Consider the following 20,785-nt stretch of genomic DNA (forward strand, 5'->3'; position numbering starts at 1 on the left):
TCCTCAAATTATTTTATTTTGTTCAGGTCCACTACCGATAAATGATGAATATTTTATCGGCCAGCGAAATTTGTTAGTTAGATTGACACGTTGTATGTGCGTAATATGATATTAAACCCGAGCCAAACTAACATTTCTTTTTTTAAAAAAAACACTTACGACTCATTTGTTTGCACTTAATGGAGGTATGAATCTGAATGATTCAGATTTCAGACCATTAATTACATTTATTTTTTATTAAGATTTTAGCTGTTAATAGGTTTGAATAGGTTAATCATTCAGATCTAGAATCAAGTCTTAATAGGTCTGAAGAGGTATTGTGGTGTTGAATAATATTCACCGTCACTCTATTCATAATAATCATCAGTCACCAACTCTGCCACCACCATCATTGTCAACCAGCACCCACCACCACCAACCACCTCCACCATCACAACCATCATCGACAACAAATATCGCTACCACACATACTACTTCTATTTTTCTAATTATATTTATCGCCACCACCAATGTCAACAGCACCACCATCATCAACCACTACTGGAATCAACTCATCTATCACAACTAGCACCACCGCTAATTACGACCACTAATACATCACAACCTCCACACATTCTTCGGCGACCACCACCATTGCCACTAGTAACGCTACCTCTACCATCACTTCAATCACTATCATCGCCACAATTTATCTCTACTAACAACCATCTCTACCATCACAACTAACGTCTCCAACTAGCATCAACACATCGTCAACCATCATGCATTCATTTTTCAACCATTACAATCAACACCTCCAACTACTAACATCAAGCAACGTCACATCATAACCAACACCACCACCACTATCAACCGCCACCATCATAACATCACTATAATACCAACCATCACAACTATCACCACTAATATTACTAATCACTAACATCAATCATTATCACCGCAACCACCATTATAAACCATCTCCACTATCACTAACAAACATAAATATTTTTTTCAATCAAATAATATAATTTTGTTGTATTAAATTACATATTTTTCTGATATATAATTAGTTTTTATTTTGAATTGTATTTTTTATTTTATTATATATACAAATAATTTTTTTTGCACATTCAGATATTGAAAAACAAACAGTTTTAATCATTCGGTTTTCATATTTAGAGATAATATCTTCATCATTCAGACGTGCATTCAGATTCAGAAGTCTGAATCTTAAAAAAAACAAATGCAGCCTTAAACTCGATCACATGCATAGGCTGCATAAGTGCCGATTTTTTTATTAACTATGTTAGTGTTAAAATTTTTAGTTAATACATATACGCTATAATTCTGTTTAATATTAATATTTTTTAAAAATTTATTTATAGTATTCAATATTTTTTTTTATAATATTATAATTTAATTTTAAGCCACAAATCAGTTAACCAACGTTAAACTAAGTTTCGACTTACACGATTAGTTTATGTAAAAAAAAAATAGTGAATACCTTTGCCAAAATCAATATGGGTTGTAACAGGGTAATTGAGATTTGTTCGTTGCTACTTAGAGATTTTGTGTTTGAGATCTAGAAAAAAAAATAAAAAATTGTCAGGAGCATTACTTTTAAAAATGATTTAGTATTGTATGAATTTAAATTTAATCAAATATAATGTACCATCAAATATTGAGGAAAAATACCTTTTTTTGTGGAAATTTTAGAAAAAAACTTTTATTTTTTAACTGTGCATCAAGTAAATCCGTTTCGTGCAATAACTTAAAAATCATACTAAACCACACTAACAAATGCTCGATACAAGAAGTTATAAATTGAGAAAGTTGCTGGCAAAGAAGAATTAATCTCATGTCTTTTACGTGTAAAATCACTCACTCAACTAACTTAAGGTAAAAAAAACCCAAATATTTGGATAATGAATTACCATGACACGTTGTAAAAAACATAAAAAGGAAAAAAACTACAAACAAAACAGATAGGACCATTTTCCCAGTAGTAATTCACCACAAATTGCTCATCAATTTCCCCACTTTTATTTCCATTATAACCTAAGATCAATAAATTCACACACGCAATATAATATAAACAACCAACACAGGATCATCAAACACAAAAATTTCTCTAGAAAAAATATACAAAAATGGAAAACGGAAATTCATCATCAACAATTGCTCGAGGAAGATTAGCGGTACTTTCAGCTCATCTCGCAGCTACTTCTTCCCTCAATATCTCCGATTCCAAACTTCTAGAAACTTCCGTCGTCTCCGCCGTTGTACCGCCGCCGCCGAATGTAAAAGGCGCTTTAACGATCTTCGATGAACGGACAGGTAAGAAGTATCCGGTTCAGGTTTCCGAAGAAGGCACTATTAAAGCCACTGATTTGAAGAAGGTAAATCATCAAATTCCAAATCTTCCTATGTTACTATTATTCCGCTTGAATTTTGATCTCGGTTTACTTTTACTTGTCACGTTTTTTTTATCGAGAGACAAATAATTTGTATCAACTTTGATCAATATTTTTGTTGTTTTTTTTATGTCATTAATATGAGAAAAATTGCAGATTATCCATTTTTTTGTATAGTTTTCAAAGATCTAGATTTTAAATATAAAGTATCGAGTTAATTTATTTTGATTTAGCATTGAATATTAGACAAATTGACTCTCGTGAAGCAAACGTGAGAAATAAAACTGAAGGTAACTACTACTGTGCTAGCTCTAATGTACTATTAAAGCTACTGAGTTGAAGAAGGTAAATCATCAAATTCCAATTCTTCCGATCCTATTTTATCTTTGTTTGTCACGTTTAACTTATCGAGAGTCAGTTTTGATCAATAATTTAAGATGTATTTTTTATTATCTCATTAATATGAGAAAAAAATGCAATTTATCATATACTGTTCGAAGATCTAAATTTTAAATGATGTTGAATTAATCTAATTCAATTTAGCTCCTAAAGATTAGTCAAATTGATTTTCGTGACAAATAAAAGTGAACTGAACGAGTACCATTGTGCTGGCTCTAGCAAGAAGTATCCGGTTAAGAAGGTACTATTAAAGACACGTATTTGAAGAAGGTAAATCATCACTTTTGACTCTAAGATGTAATTTTTCCACTTGAATTTTGATCCTCGACGATTTTTTCTTGTCAAGTTTTGCTTATCGAGAGTCAATTTGTTTCATTTCATTTATATGAGAAATACTGCAGTTTATAGTTATTTCTTTTTTATATAATTTTGGGAGATCTAAATTTCAAATGTAAAGTATTGAATTAATCTAATTTAATTTAGCTTTCAAGATCAGTTAAATTGACTCTCTAATTCCTAATCTTCGGATGCAATTTTGATCTCTGTCTACGATAACGACGATTTTTATCCTCCATTTATTTTTAGTTGTCACGTGTGGCTTATCGTGAGTCAATCTGATATGAATCTTGATCAATATTTTAAGATGTATTTTTTTTAATCTCATAATATAAGAAATATTGAAATTTATAGTTTTTTCTTTTTATAGTTTTCGAAGATCTAAGTTTTAGATGTGAAGAATTAAATTAATCTAATTCATTTTAGTTCGGAAGCTTAAAAAAATGACTTTTGTGAAGAGAAACGTGACAAGTAAAAGTAAAGGAAGTACTACTGTGCTAGCTCTAGTACTATTAAAGCTACCGACTTGAAAAAGGCAATCATCAAATTATGAATCTTCCGTTGTGAATTTTGATCTCTGTTTATGATAACAATGGTTTCTGTACTCCATTGATTTTTACTTGTGACGTTTCACCTGTCGAGAGTATATGTAATAACTTTGATCCATGTTTTTAGATGTATTTTTTGATTGTCTCAGTTTCAATTTTTTTTCCGTCAGTTTCAGTTTCAAAATTTATCTCATTAGTATGAGAACGATCGTGCTGGCTCTAGTAATATTCTAAGATTGTAAGTTGTAGTATTTTTTGTATACTTTTCAAAGATCTAAATTTTAAATGTAAAGTATTGAATTAGTCGATTTTAATTTAGATTGAAGTTTAGTCAAATTGACTCTCGCGAAGGAAACTGACTTAAAGTGAACTGAGGGAGTACTACTGTTCTAGCTCTGGTAATATTTTTTTTTTTGTAAATTCGGACTCGCTTATATGCTTTTCATTGGCAGTCTTAAATGTGTATTGATCTAGAATTCTAAACTGGTGCATGTGTGATTTAATACACATACACGTCTTTAGATTTTTTTAATGACACATTTATACTGTTAGAATGCGAGGCAATGGCTTTATGCTGTATCTACCTCTATCTAGAGGCATATGCACAAGCAAATAGTATGTAATTGTTCTCGAGTCAGGCATGGAGTAGACCAATTGTGAGCTATTGCACCAAAAGAACGGAGTTCTGCGTCCTAGTGATCTTTAAAAATTGCACCCAAGGGTGTGGCCTAGGGTCAGTGAGGTGAGTGAAGTGGTTGAGAACCATAAGATCTCAGGTTCAAATCCAAGCGAAGACAAAAACACTAGGGTATTTCATTCCATTTATCCTAGCTTTGGTGGACAAAATTATCTGGTACCCATCACTTGGTACCCATCACTTGGCAGGTGACAAATATCACGGTTATAAAAAAAAGTAATCTTTAAAAATCAGGACAAGTATCACGGTTATAAAAAAAGTAATCTTTAAAAATCAGGGCACAGATTCTCAGTGGATGTAATTATTGTGGTTGTTTAATGATTTATGCTAGTTCGTTGTGCAAGCAGGCCCGAACCCAACAGTTGTCCAAAAAAAAAAGTATAATCTTTAAATATCTGGGCACAGATACTCGGTGTATGTAATTTTTGTGGTTGTTTAATGATCTATGCTAATGTGCTGCATGTGTATGGTGCTTCATATCTTTTCCTGAAAATGTTAATTAATTTTCGATATCGTCGTTGCATGTCGTTTTGCAGATAACAACAGGACAGAATGATAAGGGTCTCAAGCTTTATGATCCGGGCTATCTCAATACGGCACCTGTTAGGTCATCAATATGTTATATAGATGGTGATGCCGGGATCCTTAGATATCGAGGTTACCCTATTGAAGAGCTGGCTGATGAAAGTTCCTTCTTGGAAGTGGCATATCTTTTGTGTAAGTGTTCTCATGATAATTTTGTATAGATGCTGGTATATTCATCTTTATGGTGTCTAGACTCGAGAGTGATTTCTGTGTGGAGTTCGCGATCTCTTGAAATTTGTCTTAAAAGTGGCTTAAGTATTTATCACAAACAATGATTAATCAGGGTCCAAAAATTGTATTAGTGATGAAGGAAAAAAATTAGCGCTGAATGTTTTTTCTGATATGAAATGACAAATGACGACAACAGATTTTTCCTTGACACTGTAGCATTAGAATAGAACTAAGACCAGATTTGCACATTAAAAAATGTATAAGACGTGAGGAATCAGCATGAAGTAGATCACCGTAGGAGCTTCTTGCTGTTAAAGAGAAACAAATGTATAGGTGTGGAAGTCTACTGTAGTAAGTTGGAAGAAGCTGCAATGCTGTAAAACCTTTGTAGGGCTATAAACTGAGAAATTACTAGGTTGTTCTGATACACCTCCTTAGTTTAGGGAGTTTGCCCGCTGGTTGTCTTTGGTGGACAGTTAAAGAAATGGATCTTGGGCCTAACTGATAGAAACTAAGATGAAGAAGAGAATGAGTTGAAAATTTACTGGTTAAATAAAGTGCAAGGATCTTAAACACTGCATTAACCAATAAGTATGTGTCCGTATGGAGTGGACAAATCTCCAGATACAAATTAATAATATTGCTTCACTGTTATTGAATTCTGCAGATACATATATTTATACTAAACATAAAGATAACACATGGACAGATGGTTACTGTTGTAGTTAACTGCTAATAACTTATATAGATAACTACTTATATATCTTATCCTATCTGAAACTAACTAAGATTATCTCCACTTGTCTGGATTTATCTCCACTTGCTTGTCTGGATTTTCTTCTAGAGTAGGTTCGTAAAGGAGCAGTCGTATCAATGCACCCCTCCTGACAAGTCGCCTTGTCCTCAAGGCGAAAAGAAGGGAACTGATCTGCAATGAGATCATAATTCTCCCACCTAGCTTCTTCAAGGGGACGGTCAACCCATTGAATTAGCAATTCCAAAGAATATGCACCAACTTCTTTAACCCATTGATGTGCAAGTATCTTGGCGGGAGATACGGCGAGTTCCCAATCTTTAGTAAGAGGAAGAGGCGCTGGTGGTAAAACTGCTTGCTGGCCATGAGCTGGATGGAGCAAAGATACATGGAAGATTGGATGGACTTTGGAAGAAGCAGGTAGCTCCAGTTCATACGCTATAGGTCCAACACAGCGTATAATTTTATATTGTCCGAAAAATCGAGGTGACAATATTTCGTGCCTGCGATGAGCCAAAGAACGTTGCTGGTTAGGCTGAACACGTAGAAAGACGGCAACATCTCGATGATGAGAATTAGCTTGTTATTTCATTCGAGTTTGAGCCTTCAAAAGATTATCCTTGAGAACTTTCAACATGGGCATCACGATTCAAAAGTTGTTCTTCAAGTTCAGCAATGCGAGTTTCTCCATGAACAAAAAGGGGAAATTGAAGGAGGATTTCTACCATAAACTATCTTGAATGGGGTAGTCCCCGTGAATGGTAACCTGTGTTGAAAGAAAATTTTGCCCATGATAAGTATTGACTCCATGCACGAGGCTGCTCCATAACAAAGCTTCGTAAATATGATTCCAAGCATCTATTCACCCCTTCGGTCTGTCCATTAGATTGTGGCTGGTAAGACGTACCCATTCTTAACCTTGTTTGGCTAAGTCGAAAAAGCTCCTGCCAGAAAGCACTGAGAAAGATAGCATCCTGATCAGATAAGATTGATCGAGGAATGCCGTGGAGACACACAATATCTTTGCAGAAAACATTAGCAACAGTCTTAGCGGTATATGGGTGAGAAAGTGGGATGAAATGAGAATACTTGCTGAGACGATCTACGACAACTAAAATTGTGTCATAACCACCAGATTTGGGAAGTCCTACAATGAAATCAAGTGATATATCGTCCCATATTCTATTAGGTATAGGCAGCGGTTGCAAAAGTCCAGCAGGGGCTAAAGCTTGGTATTTGGCCTGTTGACAAACCATACAGGTCTGAACAAAGAGTGTAACATCTCGCTTCATCCTTGGCCAGAAAAAGTTGGAGGAAAGACGCTTCAAGGTTTTCAAATATCCTCCATGTCCGGCAGAAGGTGTATCATGAGACTCTGAGATAAGCTTTTGTCGAAGAGAAGAATGATCTGGAATAACCAACCTTTCCTTGTTCTGGTCCACCAAATGAAAATCTGGTTGTAAGGAAGGATCTTGGCTAATGCCTTGAATAATCTCACGAGTATATGTATCTGCCTCGAGAGAATCTTGCCAATTGGAAAAATCCAATGGTACAGGAATAGCGAGAGCCAAAAATTCTGCATTCAACGGCCTCCTTGAAAGTGAATCAGCTCCCAAATTATCTTTCCCTGCTTTGTAGATAATTGTGAAGCTTAATGGAAGCAATTTCATCAAGAATCTTTGCTGCTCATTAGTGGTGATATGCTGAGAAAGGAGATACTTGAGGCTGTAACGATCTGTTTGGACGTAAAAATGATGGCCCAAAAGGTAGTGTTTCCATTTCCGCAAAGCTAAAACATAAGCAAGCAATTCCTGGTCATAAGTAGGCTTCAATCGACTGGAAAAAGAAAGTCCCTTACTAATATATGCGATAGGATGGTCATTGTGAAGAAGAATAACCCCCATTCCTTTTGAAGAAGCATCATATTCCACTACAAATGGTTGAGTGAAATTTGGAAGTCGTAGTATCGAAATAGTTGTTAAAGCTTGCTTGAGAAGTTTGAAAGCATTTTTAGCAGAGGGTGACCATTGAAAAGCATTTTTCTTGGTAAGTTCAATGAGTGGTGGAGCCACCATTCCATAACCCTTCACAAATCTGCTATAATAACCTGTTAACCCAAGAAAGCCACGTAACTTCTTCACATAACTTGGTGCTGGCCACTCCAAGACTGCTTGAATTTTTTCCTGATCTACACCAACCCCAGTTTCGGAAATCACATGACCCAAAAAAGAAATGTGAATTTGTCCAAATAAGCATTTAGAAGTTTTGGCATAGAAATGATTGTCTCTAAGAAGTTGGAAAGCAAGTTGCAAGTGATTGATATGCTGTTCAAAGGTCTGTATACCAAGATGTCATCAAAGAATACGAGAATAAATTTGCGCAGATGTGGTCTGAACAAATCATTCATAGCACATTGGAATGTAGAAGAGGCATTAGTGAGACCAAAGGGCATAACAATGAATTCATAATGGCCAGAGTGCATACGGAACCCAGTGATTGACACGTATCTGGTAGTAACCGGAACGCAAATCAATCTTTGAAAAAATAGTTGCTCCGTGCAATTCATCAAGAAGCTCATCAATATTAAGGATTGGGTACTTATCTGGAACTGTGATTTGGTTGAAATCTCTATAATCAATACACATACGCCATGTATTGTCCTTTTTCTTGACGAGAAGTACAGGACTAGCAAATGGATTGGTACTTGGCCTTATAAAACCTTTCTGGATTAATTCAAACACTTGCTTTTCAATTTCTGATTTTTGAAAGTAAGGATAGCGATAAGGACGAATGTTGGGTGGTTTTGAATTAGGAATCAAAGGGATATAATGGGTGTGATGGCGAAAAGGTGGTAGAGCAATGGGTTCTTCAAAAATTGATTCAAACTTGTGAAGCAAATTTTGAATATCAGTGGGTAGAGAGTGGGTAGAGATTTACCTGGGGTATCATCCTCTTTTGGAGAAATACTGGAAAGCAACTGGTTCATTTGATATGTATGGAACCCCTGAAGCTTATATCACTTACCATTTAAATTAAAAATTAAAAACATCTCATTCCAGTTAGCTTGGACTGTATTTAAAGATGCAAGCCACTTAATTCCAACACCAAATCTGCCCCTCCAACAGGGAAAAGATAGAAATTTTGGTCAATAGTTAATCCAGGGAATTTCACAACCAGATTTTGGCATAGACGGTTGCAACGTATGATTTCTCCATTGCCGATTTTGGACTCCAAAATAAGGCACAACTTGAACCAGCAACTGTAATTCTTCAACAATTTTTTCAGAGATAAAATTGTTGGATGATCCACTATCAACCAAAAGAAGGACCTTGCGTCCATTTAAAGTCCCTTGAAGTTTCATTGTTGTGCCTTTCGTATTCCCTAGAAAGGCAACAACAACAACAACAACAACAACAAACCCAGTGTATTCCCACCTAGTGGGGTCTGGGGGGGTAAGATGTACGCAGTCCATACCTCTACCTCTGATGAAGTAGAAAGGCTGTTTCCGATAGACCCCCGGCTCAAGGCACGAGATACCACACAAACACATAGTGCAGCACAGAAGCAGATTACATAACATAAATACGGCACCCATAAGTAATATAAAGCAGAGGAAAGCAAGGGAAAGCACACAGATTCGTAATACAACACGGAACACGGAATCATGACAAGAATAAAACCCCCACCAAGTAATTCCCTACACTAGCGACCCGAACTGGCCCTAATCCTCTGCCGTAATTCGCGTCCTCCAGACCTTCCTATCTAGGGTCATGTCCTCGGTGAGCTGTAACTGTTCCATGTCCCGCCTAACCACCTCACCCCAGTACTTCTTCAGCCTACCCCTACCCCCGCCTAAAACCATCCAACACTAGCCTCTCACACCTACGGACCGGGGCATCCATGCCCCTCCTCTTCACGTGTCCGAACCATCTCAATTGTGCTTCCCGCATCTTGCACTCCACTGAAGTCACACCAACCTTCTCCCGGATAGTCTCATTCCGAACTCTATCCCCTCTAGTCAGTCCACACATCCAGCGCAACATCCGCATTTCTGCCACCTTCATTTTTTGAATGTGGGAGTTCTTAACTGGCCAACACTCCGCTCCATACAACAAGGCCGGACGGACTACCACCCTGTAGAATTTGCCTTTAAGCTTGGGCGGCACCTTCTTATCACACAGCACCCCCGACGCGAGTTTCCACTTCATCCATCCCGTCCCAATACGGTGCGAGACATCCTCGTCAATCTCACCGTTACTCTGGATCACGGACCCAAGATACTTGAACTTGTCCCTCTTACATACCTCCTGAGCTTCCAGCTTCACTACTACCTCATTCTCCCGCCTCACGTCATTAAACTTGCATTCCACATACTCTGTCTTGCTTCTGCTCACCCTGAACCCTTTAGACTCAAGAGTTCGCCTCCACACCTCTAATTTGTCATTCACACCCCCTCGAGTCTCATCTATCAGAACTACATCGTCTGCAAAAAGCATACACCACGGCACCTCCCCTTGAATACGCCGCGTCAACACATCCATCACCAACGCAAACAAAAAGGGACTAAGAGTAGATCCCTGATGCAATCCTGTCAGGACAGTGAAATGCTCCGAGTCTCCTCCCGCCGTCCTCACCTGGGTTTTCGCTCCATCATACATATCCTTAATTACTCTGATATATGCCAGCGGTACCCCACTCACCTCCAAGCATCTCCAAAGCACCTCCCTGGGGACTTTATCGTAAGCCTTCTCCAGATCGATAAACACCATGTGCAGATCCTTCTTCCTCTCCCTATACTGCTCCACCAACCTCCGTACCAGGTGGATTGCCTCCGTCGTCGAGCGGCTGGGCATAAATCCGAACTGGTTCTCCGAAATAGACACTATCCGTCTCAGCCTCACCTCGACCACTCTCTCCCAGATCTTCATCGAGTGACTCAATAACTTAATCCCCCTATAGTTATCGCAACTCTGAATGTCCCCCTTATTCTTATAGAGAGGGATCATGGTACTCCACCTCCACGCCTCGGGCATCTTTGCCGTCCTGAAAATTTCATTAAACAATCCAGTCAACCACCTTACACCAGCCTCTCCAACGAACTTCCAAAACTCCACCGGTATCTCATCCGGCCCCGTCGCCCTACCCCTTCGCATCCTGCGGACAGCCTGTCTAACCTCTTCTACCTTAAAACGTCTACAATAGCTAAAATCCCGACACTCCTCTGAGTGCTCCAGTTCCCCTAACACAATAGCTCTATCCCCTTCGTCATTCAAGAGCCCATGAAAATACGACTGCCATCTCTTCTTGATGTGGCCGTCCTTCACCAACACTCTACCGTCCTCCCCCTTAATGCACCTCACCTGATCGAGGTCACGACCCTTCCTCTCCCTAGCCTTAGCAAGTCTAAACAACTTTTTCTCCCCTCCTTTCCCCTGTAACCCTGCACACAAGCTCTCAAAAGCGGCCGTCTTAGCAGCCGTGACTGCTGATTTCGCCTCCTTCCTCGCTAGCTTGTACTCCTTCCTGTACACCCGCTTCTCCTCTTCGTCCTTACTTTCCACCAACTTAGCATACGCCCCTTTCTTGGTCCCCACTTTCTTCTCCACCTCTTCATTCACCACCAATCCCCCCGATGGTGCCCGGCCCGGCCCCTAGAAACACCCAACACCTCACTTGCATTCTCCCTGATGCACCTTGCCGCCCTGTCCCACATACTATCCATGTCCCCCCTACACTCCCACACCCCCATTCCCGCCAACCTCTCCCCTATCTCCCACGCATTCACTGGCGTCAGGCCGCCCCACTTAATTCTCGGTCGACCCTCCTTACTCCTCCTCTTTCTATTCTTCTTTATACCCAAATCCATAACCAAGAGCCTATGCTGGGTCGAAAGATTCTCACTCGGGATGACTTTACAGTCCTTACACAACGCCCTATCCCCTTTCCTAAGCAACAAAAAGTCAATCTGAATCCTGGCTACTCCGCTTCGAAAGGTGATCAGGTGCTCGTCCTTCTTCGGGAAGCCCGAGTTCACCACCACCAGCCCAAAGGCCCTCGCAAACTCCAATAGGGTCGCCCCCTCTTCATTTCTCTCCTCAAAACCAAAACCACCATGCACATCCCCAAAGCCTCCCGGTAGCGCCCCGATGTGCCTGTTGAAATCCCCTGCTACAACAATCTTCTCCGAACTAGGCACGCCTCTCACCACCTCCTCCAAAGCCTCCCAAAACCGCGTTTTCTCCTCCCCCTCCGATCCCACTTGCGGCGCATAAGCACTACACACGTTCAGGGTAAACCCCCGAATGACCAACTTAATAGTCATCAACCTATCGTTGATCCTCTTCACCTCCACTACCTGACCTCTAAGCTCTTCATCTACTAAGATGCCAACTCCATTCCTACGCCTGTCGCTCCCAGAGTACCACAGCTTGTAACCATCCACATCCCTAGCCTTAAACCCTACCCACTTGGTCTCTTGGACACACGCAATGTTGATCCTCCTCTTCCTAAGAATCTTCACGAGCTCTATGGACTTACCCTGAAGGGTCCCTATATTCCAAGACCCAACCCTCAGCCTACCGTCCCGCCCTCCCTATATTCCCTAGAAAGGCATGGAATGAAATTTCAGCAAGATCATTTGTAGTTGAATCCCCATTAATAATGTCATCTGGCATTTGTTCCACTAATTCACTCCCTTCAATGTTGTCGTTTGTCTCCATAAGAGAGAGATGCTGTCTTGCAACGGTGACCTAGGGCAAATTTCTCATTACACCTAAAACAGAGTCCTTAAACAGAATCCTTTGGCAATGCGATTCTGTTTCTCTATATCCCAAGCACGATTCGAAGGACGAGAAAACATTTGTACAGGATTTGGATTGGTTCGTGACACAAGTTGGTTGCCTACTGATTGATGGGTAGCTTCACCTGTAGAACCAACTTGGGTTGTGTTGGATCGTATTTTGCCATTGAGAACCTTTATACCCACGATTGGAACCCATTTTTTGCTCAAATTCCAATGTAAGGCTCATGGCTTTATACACTATTCTAGGCTTGTGAATTCTCACATCTGCTTTGAGTTCTTCTTTTAAGTCCAGTAAGAAACACCCCAAAAGACAGTGTTCTGGCCAATTCTTGACTCGGGCAGATTGTTTAGCAAATTTCTGGCGATATTCTTGTGCTATGCCCAATTGTTGCTGCATAAATGTTCATCTGGATTCTGAAATTCTGCAATTTTGCAGGACCATAGTTCTCTTGTAAAACTTTTACAAGGTCCTCCCAATACAATAGTGTACGTTCACTCTTTAATCCACGCAAAAAGATCAAGCGCATCACCCTCCAAATACATGGCTACAATATCTACCTTTAGATCATCATGTGTTTGATAGTACCGCAAATATTTTTCAGCCTTCAAAATCCAGCCACGGGGATCTCCTCCTTCAAATCGAGGAAATTCCATTTTTGTGTTTGGCCGATGAGATGGATTCTTTAACCACCAAGGCGTATCCACATCAACATCAACATCAACATCCTCGTCCCAAGAAGACCTTCTGGTGTCACGAGGACCTCTATTATATTCTGGACCCTTTTCCTTAGTGGATATAACAGGATTAACATCAGTTTGAGTTTAAGTAACACTGGTTTGTCCGTTCACTCCGTTCACTGATGCATCTAATGCTTCCAAACGTGATGTTATTAACGTTAACTGCTGGACAATTTGACTATTAGATGGTTCATTTGGCTGGTTTGTGACTGGTTGTGATGGTGGTTCGTTTGAAGATCGTGTGGATACCATTCTGGATCTTTCTGCTCTGATACCAAAATGATAGAAACTAAGATGAAGAAGAGAATGAATTGAAAATTTACTGGTTAAATAAAGTGCAAGGATCTTAAACACTGCATTAACCCATAAGTATGTCCGTATGGAGTGGACAAATCTCCAGATACAAATTAATAATATTGCTTCACTGTTATTGAATTCTGCAGATACATATATTTATACTAAACATAAAGATAACACATGGACAAATGGTTACTGCTGTAGTTAACGGCTAATAACTTCTATAGATAACTACTAATATATCTTATCCTATTTGAAACTAAGATTATCTCCACTTGCTTGCCTGGATTTATCTCTACTTGCTTGTCTGGATTTTCTTCTAGAGTAGGTCCGTAAAGGAGCAGTTGTATCACTAACTCAACCGCAAAATCTAGCTCATGAGGTGAGGATTGTCCCAAGACCATATAAAGGGACCTCCCATCCCTAGTGAGCCGATATAGAACTCAACACCCCCGCATGCCTAAGACTGGATATATGGAGCTAAACAATTTAAGATGGGTGTTCAACATCAGGTAAACAATGATTGGATGAGCCTGACCTTGATACCATGTTGAGGTGTGTGACCATGTCATCTAAAAGTTTAAGCTATTAGAGAAAGCACTCTTTTATTTACTTAATTGTATTCTCAATATGGGTCCACCAAGGGTGTTGTGCCGCGGGAACATACTAACCCTGCCTGGTCAAGATGAAACATTTTGGTTATGAACCAAAAAGCCTGTTTTGCATTTCTTACTTAGTTATACTGTTTATGTCATGGCTAAACACTATTGGACGCAATATTCTACTACTAGTTCATACCTCAAGACTCTTCTTTATGTAGCCTTTAAATTAGAAATAAACACACATCAGTCCTACTTATCAACTTATCCCCCCGCAGGGGCTTTTCTCTTTCATTCATGATGAACTGCTTTCATCAATCCATGTCGCGGAAAAACTGCAGATTTCTTCTATTTTCTTTTTGTTGGGGTAATTTTGATTCACCATAATAAAGTTAAATTTTATTAATGCCCAGAAAAACAATCCCTCCCTCTAGCCAAAAACAAATAATGAAATGGAAAATATGTTGCTCCATACGTCTAACTTCTTTGCTGGTGTATCTTCTCATTTGTGTTTATTGAAATTTCAGTGTATGGCAATTTACCGTCTGAGAACCAGCTGGCAGACTGGAAGTTCACGGTTGCACAACATTCAGCAGTGCCACAAGGACTCTTGGTGAGCTCATATTTTAGTTTTCTAAGAAAGTTTCAGTTAGCTTTTATTCAGTTTTTTCACTCGCAAATGCTTCCCATGATTTAGGAAAGAGAAAAAGCTTTGAATTTTTCTTAAATGACGGACCTATGGTGCCTCTATACTTATTTGACATTGTCTGCATGTGTTTTTCCTCTCTCAAGAAGTTCATGGTCTCGGAATATGAAGCCTCTGAAACACCATGGACATTTCATTTGTGTTTGGTTGCTTACCACATTGGCCAGTTAGTCTCGGAGAAAACAAGAACAGTACGCTAATGAGAAGAAGGAAGCCTTTTCCCTGTAGGTAGTAACTATTGCGATCTTACCAAGAGGGAGGAGATTCTGATGCCATATAAAAAAGAGAGAAGAGAAAGAAGATACAAGAAAGATCCTCAGATAGGAGTATCAAGATCCTCAGATAGGAGTATCGGCTGCTGTAATAAACTTTAACCTACATAATATAAGGAAAGTATCCTAATTAAAAAAGTCCGTAATTTTGGCATAACTACTAAGAACACTTTATACTATTATCCAAGCAAATTCTTCCAAGTAACTGCACTAATCCTCTTAGCTTTTAAGTTCTAACGCACTTCACTAGTAGAAGGATAATGAAAGTGCAGGGGGAGGAAGAGCTCCTCCTCCTAAATTATCACATCATCACTATTTGTGTTACCACGCTTGATGCTTCTTTGTATATAGCGATGCCAGTGTTCAATTGTGGTCATTTACGGCTGTACGCTGTCGTTTAAACAATTTTGCAATCTCTTTTTTGAAGTTTATGGGGTTGAGTGTTCACTTCCTGCTTTGTTGTAGTTCCGGAATTTCTGAAACAATTGAAATTTTGTGTTGCAGGACATCATACAGTCAATGCCCCATGATGCTCATCCAATGGGGGTTCTTGTCAGTGCAATGAGTGCTCTTTCCGTCTTTCATCCTGATGCCAATCCAGCTCTGAGAGTAAGCAACATGAGGAAGTGTTTGAGCGATACATCTTCTGTTGTCAAAGTTTCTATGTTTTTCCTATACATCATTGTGTCAGATGCCCCCTTATCTCATTTTGATTCCCTGAAATAAACTTAGCTTCTTTTTTCCAATTAAGGGATACTGCTTTATGATTATTGTCTTACTGCCGATAAGACTACTAGCTTCTCAATATTTAGAGAGTTCAGTGTAGGTAGGTTTCCAATGATGATTCTGTTTGAAAGATTTGTCTAGGTTTCTCTCTGAGATCTGAAAACAATGTGAATAATAACTTGGAAGTTAGCTTCTTATTATGCTACTGAAAGTTGAATGAAGGTTCTAATGAAATGATATCACTGCCACCTTGAAATCTTTGAAAACTTAAAACAAATTTGTTTCATATATTTTCTGAAGAAGTGTGTTTTGTCTTTTGTCCATAGTCTTCTTTTGGGGTGTATGGGTGCAGTCATTTGACTAAACCTTTTCTGTTCAAATTCCAAACTGTAGTTTAAATTGCTCTCTGTTGTCCCTACCTGAAGGTCTTGTGTAGTTGGCAAGAGGTTGGGTTTCTGTTCAGAGCTGTAAGTGTTGCTCACCTTTATGGTTCTTAGAAGCTGGAAATACATCCCAACTCTATTTTCTTCTTCCATTCTGAAAGGTGGAAAAGAAACTATTTGTACTCTCATTGCTCAAGGTGGATAACTCAACTGGTTCAAATCAAAATCTTAAGGCAATCTCTACGAGGAAGGACAAGTATCTCATACACAAAGTTGAACAATTAAATATCTTTCCAGGCCCTTCTTCTCATTTGAATCACTGGTCAGCTTCCTGTATAAGTTAAAGAAGATTTTCTTGGGGTACAACGTTTTGCTCCTTGTGCCCTGCTCAATAGCCCATCTCAAAGAAATACTGTTAAAGGCCCTTCTTAACTCTGTATTTGGGTCATTAAGTAGCCAAGATTCTCAACTAAGGGTCGTGAGAGAACATATTGATTCACCTCCTGAAGTAGAGCAATGATAGCTCTTCTTCAGTGTTCCCCCCTTGTTTGACCGACTATAATGATTATTCACCATCAAGCTTTTGGATTGTAGCATTTTATTTTTCATGATTCTGATCATTTGTATCTTTGTTCATGCAGGGACAGGATATATACAAGTCTAAACAAGTGAGAGATAAACAAATAGTTCGGATCCTTGGCAAGGTTATATTCTTTTCCGTCAAACTTTTCTTTTTATTGCCTAAACTTCTTGTTTTGAACTATGATATCATGCTGAATTTTGAAATATGGGCTTTGTGATCGTTATCAAAATGAGTGTAACGGTACCCAATGGTAATAGGCATTTATTTGTTGTATTTGCAGGCACCTACAATTGCTACAGCTGCTTACTTAAGAATGGCTGGAAGGCCACCTGTCCTTCCATCCAACAATCTCTCGTATGCGGAGAACTTCTTGTATATGCTAGATTCATTGTATGTACTATTTCTCGACTTGGCTTTTTTTTGTTTATGTCCCACTTAGGAACAGTATTCTAAGTGAATTCCTAAATTGGATAGAAGTAAGGATCTTCTTATTAGCCACGGCATCATTGTAAATCTTGTGGCTTAGCATAAAAATGTACCCATCTGTGTGTGCACTATTTTGAATTTTGTTGCATTTGCATCACATTCAGCTTAAATTCTTCATAACCAGCAAATTAAAAGCTTTTTTACTTAACTTGCAGAGGCAATAGGTCTTACAAACCCAATCCTCGACTTGCTCGTGTGCTCGATATTCTTTTCATATTACATGCAGAACATGAGATGAATTGCTCTACAGCTGCAGCACGTCATCTTGCTTCAAGGTAGGCATCTTTTTCTGCACAGATAGTAGCTCCAAGATTTACTTGGCTTATGCACCATTGGTTGTCTGCAGTGGAGTTGATGTATACACAGCTTTAGCAGGAGCGGTGGGAGCTTTGTATGGCCCTCTCCATGGGGGTGCAAATGAGGTAAAAATGTTGTGTTATAGCAAGTAATGAGTATTTACAGAGGAGCTTCATCTTTTATTCTCTCTCTCTCTTTATGTCTCTCAGATAACATTGTTTGGCGCTATATTATGCTTGACTGTGATGTTATTACATGGCTTACAGGCTGTGCTGAAGATGCTCAGTGAGATAGGAAGTGTTGAAAATATTCCAGAGTTCCTTGAGGGTGTGAAGAATAGGTGCTTAATTTTCTGATAACTATTGTTGTACGTCAAGGATTTTCTAATTCATTTTTAACCATTTGAGTTTCCTTGTACCTCTATTCTTTCAGGAAACGAAAGATGTCTGGTTTTGGGCACCGTGTCTACAAAAATTATGATCCCAGAGCAAAAGTCATCAAGAAGCTAGCCGATGAAGTATTTTCTATTGTGGGCCGGGATCCTTTAATTGAGGTAAGGTGTTGCTGCTGCTAAAAGGATTATATTTTGTTTGGTCCAGCCGGTGTTCCGAAAAGACCCATTCCATTCAAATAACTTTTCCCAGCATTCTAGAAGTAATAGGATATTTAGCATCCATGTTTAAGCTATCCTCATGGGCTTCATATTTTCTTGAATTTCAGAAGAACCTAAAACATTAAAGTTGGTGCTAAAACTAATATGGTGGAGTTTGTTTCAAAAACAGTTGAAATTTTTTTCTGGGAAAATCTTTTCCAGTTTATGCAACGCTAAAGGAAAAAAGTCAAATTTCTTTTTCAATCAAATACCACTAGAGAAAAGTTTTGAGTGAAAAATTGTAAGCAATTCAGGAAGTGTTACGCAAAAACTGAATTTTCTCTAATGGTGTTTGGCTGAAAGGTTTTTGACGAAATTGAATAGGTTTTTTTGAAAACAAGCGCAATTATTTCAACTGTATGGCCAGAAGAAGCAAGTTTAAGAAAGCAAACTTCTCTCAGTTTGTTGCATTTATGCTTAAAGAAAGGAATAATATGTGTACTGCATACTCAGTAGTTGGTTTTGGCTTGGTCTCCAATAAGGTTTTACCATCAGATGTCTTAGTTCAGTTTCTCAAAAAGCTGATAAACTGGACTTGAGTTATTTTAGCTATATCAAAATTACAAAAGTAATAAATCTAATTAACAAAAATTAAATTGTTTAAGGTAAGCTAAATTTCTATTGTTTGACATGGCAATGCTACCTTTAATCCGAAAACATTATTTCCCTTGGGTTCTCCACTGTAGAATTGGAGGGTCTTCTTTATTATTTAATGTCGGATATTTGAGCTCATCTCTATCCTGCACTGGCATTGTGTGTTCCTGTAAGAACTAGTTACTATGCGGAAGAGGTGATAGAATCTCATTTCTCTGAAATATGAAATTATTTATCAAAACTGAGAAAAATATCTTCCCAGAAGATGAGTTGTGTTAGGTTACACCGTCTTAGAGTATTTGATGCCACCACCCAAATTTATTTTATCTGGGTGGCTGGTTAAATCTGTCCAACTATAAATCTTCGCATGTATGAAATGATGGGATGTGGACTGCTTTCGCTGAATGATCCAACATTTTCTCATACCATGTTCAGGTTGCTGTTGCTCTGGAAAAGGCTGCACTCTCAGATGAGTACTTTGTAAAAAGGAAGCTGTATCCAAATGTTGATTTCTACTCCGGTTTAATTTACAGGTAAGCATAAAACTAAGATGAATCTTTTCATTAAAGTGACCATTTTTTTTGTTTTAAAAAAAGAAGAAAGATCTTTTCATTACTAAGAATGATAGCTCTTACTTTTTTATATATTTTAGGGCAATGGGATTTCCAACAGAATTCTTTCCTGTCTTGTTTGCAATTCCTCGGATGGCTGGTTACTTGTCTCATTGGAAAGAGTCCCTCGATGATCCTGATACCAAGATAATGAGACCCGCACAGGTAAAATCACTGATCTAGTTTTCAACCTTGGTGTAACTAGATTTTGTACAAATCTGACTTTGTCATTAGCAATTACATTTTATGGTAACTGCTTTGTACTTGCTTGCTATATTGCTCGCACTTACCAATAATGATAGTGCATCCGTGTCAGATCCTCCAAAATTGTAGTATTTGGAGGATCCGACATGCACCCGTCAGAATTATTGAAGAGTCTAAGCAATGTAGCTTGCCTGGGCCAATTCAAAATCTTTGGGTCTTTGGGTTTTTGCTCTTTGTTCTCGACTATGTCGTCATCTGAAAAGATACAGAAGATATTAAGGTGCTCCTTTAGACCCTAATGAGTTTTAGGTGGAAGGTTTGTTTAGGAACTCAACGAGCTATGGTTACTTTGCTGGACTTTGCTTATAATTAATTAATTCATGGTTCCCTGCTGACTTCTTATGCCCGAGGAAGTCCATGTCTTACAACTTCTTCCTCCTTTCAGGTGTATACTGGTGTATGGATGCGTCACTATATGCCTATCAAAGAGCGATCACCATATGCCGAAGCAGACAAGCTCGGTCAAGTGTCTGTCTCCAATGCCACCAAGCGACGGTTGGCTGGTTCAGGGGCCTAAGGCTTCTTCAAGGTTCACTTATATTTAAGAATAATAAGTGATATATTTTTTCTTCACAAGGAGTGAAGTTGTCTTGACATGGTTAGATTCTCACACACAGCAGATGTATTCGGATGATTTTTATATGTCCGTTCTAAAATAAGTTGAGAAGCTTTTAGTTTTCATAAGGAAGTTATGTTCTTCTTTTAGTATACAAATGTTTGTAAGGCCAATTCATTTAACACGGTATTGGGTCAAGATATTGAACCCTACAGCCTGTTTGGTTACCAGGAAAAAAGAGCAATTACCTAAACCTAAGTGTCTTAGCCTTGTTGCGCAAAAGGAGCCCCAACTCAAAGACGCCTTTACACTACCTCTTGTATGTTTCATACT

The 20,785-nt window shown here is 38.7% G+C and overlaps 1 protein-coding gene across 1 annotated transcript; it reads left to right on the top strand.

Moving 5' to 3' along the window:
- Positions 1–1,839: 1,839 nt before the first annotated feature.
- On the top strand, positions 1,840–20,577 carry LOC107855661 (citrate synthase, glyoxysomal). Its single transcript, XM_016700679.2, has 13 exons — positions 1,840–2,381; positions 4,913–5,093; positions 14,850–14,935; positions 15,805–15,909; positions 17,051–17,113; positions 17,273–17,382; positions 17,634–17,753; positions 17,825–17,900; positions 18,042–18,115; positions 18,208–18,328; positions 19,457–19,554; positions 19,674–19,797; positions 20,282–20,577. The coding sequence occupies exons 1-13, from the start codon at positions 2,133–2,135 to the stop codon at positions 20,411–20,413; spliced, it is 1,539 nt and encodes a 512-aa protein (XP_016556165.1). The 5' UTR covers positions 1,840–2,132; the 3' UTR covers positions 20,414–20,577.
- The last annotated feature ends 208 nt before the right edge of the window (positions 20,578–20,785 follow it).

This window comes from Capsicum annuum, chromosome 9, assembly GCF_002878395.1.
Source record: "Capsicum annuum cultivar UCD-10X-F1 chromosome 9, UCD10Xv1.1, whole genome shotgun sequence".
NCBI lineage: Eukaryota > Viridiplantae > Streptophyta > Magnoliopsida > Solanales > Solanaceae > Capsicum > Capsicum annuum.

What these genes read in the sequence shown, in the direction of transcription:
- LOC107855661 (XM_016700679.2), top strand. Translation starts at nt 2,133, where the DNA reads ATGGAAAACGGAAATTCATCATCAACAATTGCTCGAGGAAGATTAGCG. An exon ending in AAGCCACTGATTTGAAGAAG is followed by an intron (nt 2,382 to 4,912) that starts GTAAATCATCAA and finishes GTCGTTTTGCAG; the next exon opens with ATAACAACAGGACAGAATGA. An exon ending in TAGTTCGGATCCTTGGCAAG is followed by an intron (nt 17,114 to 17,272) that starts GTTATATTCTTT and finishes TTGTATTTGCAG; the next exon opens with GCACCTACAATTGCTACAGC.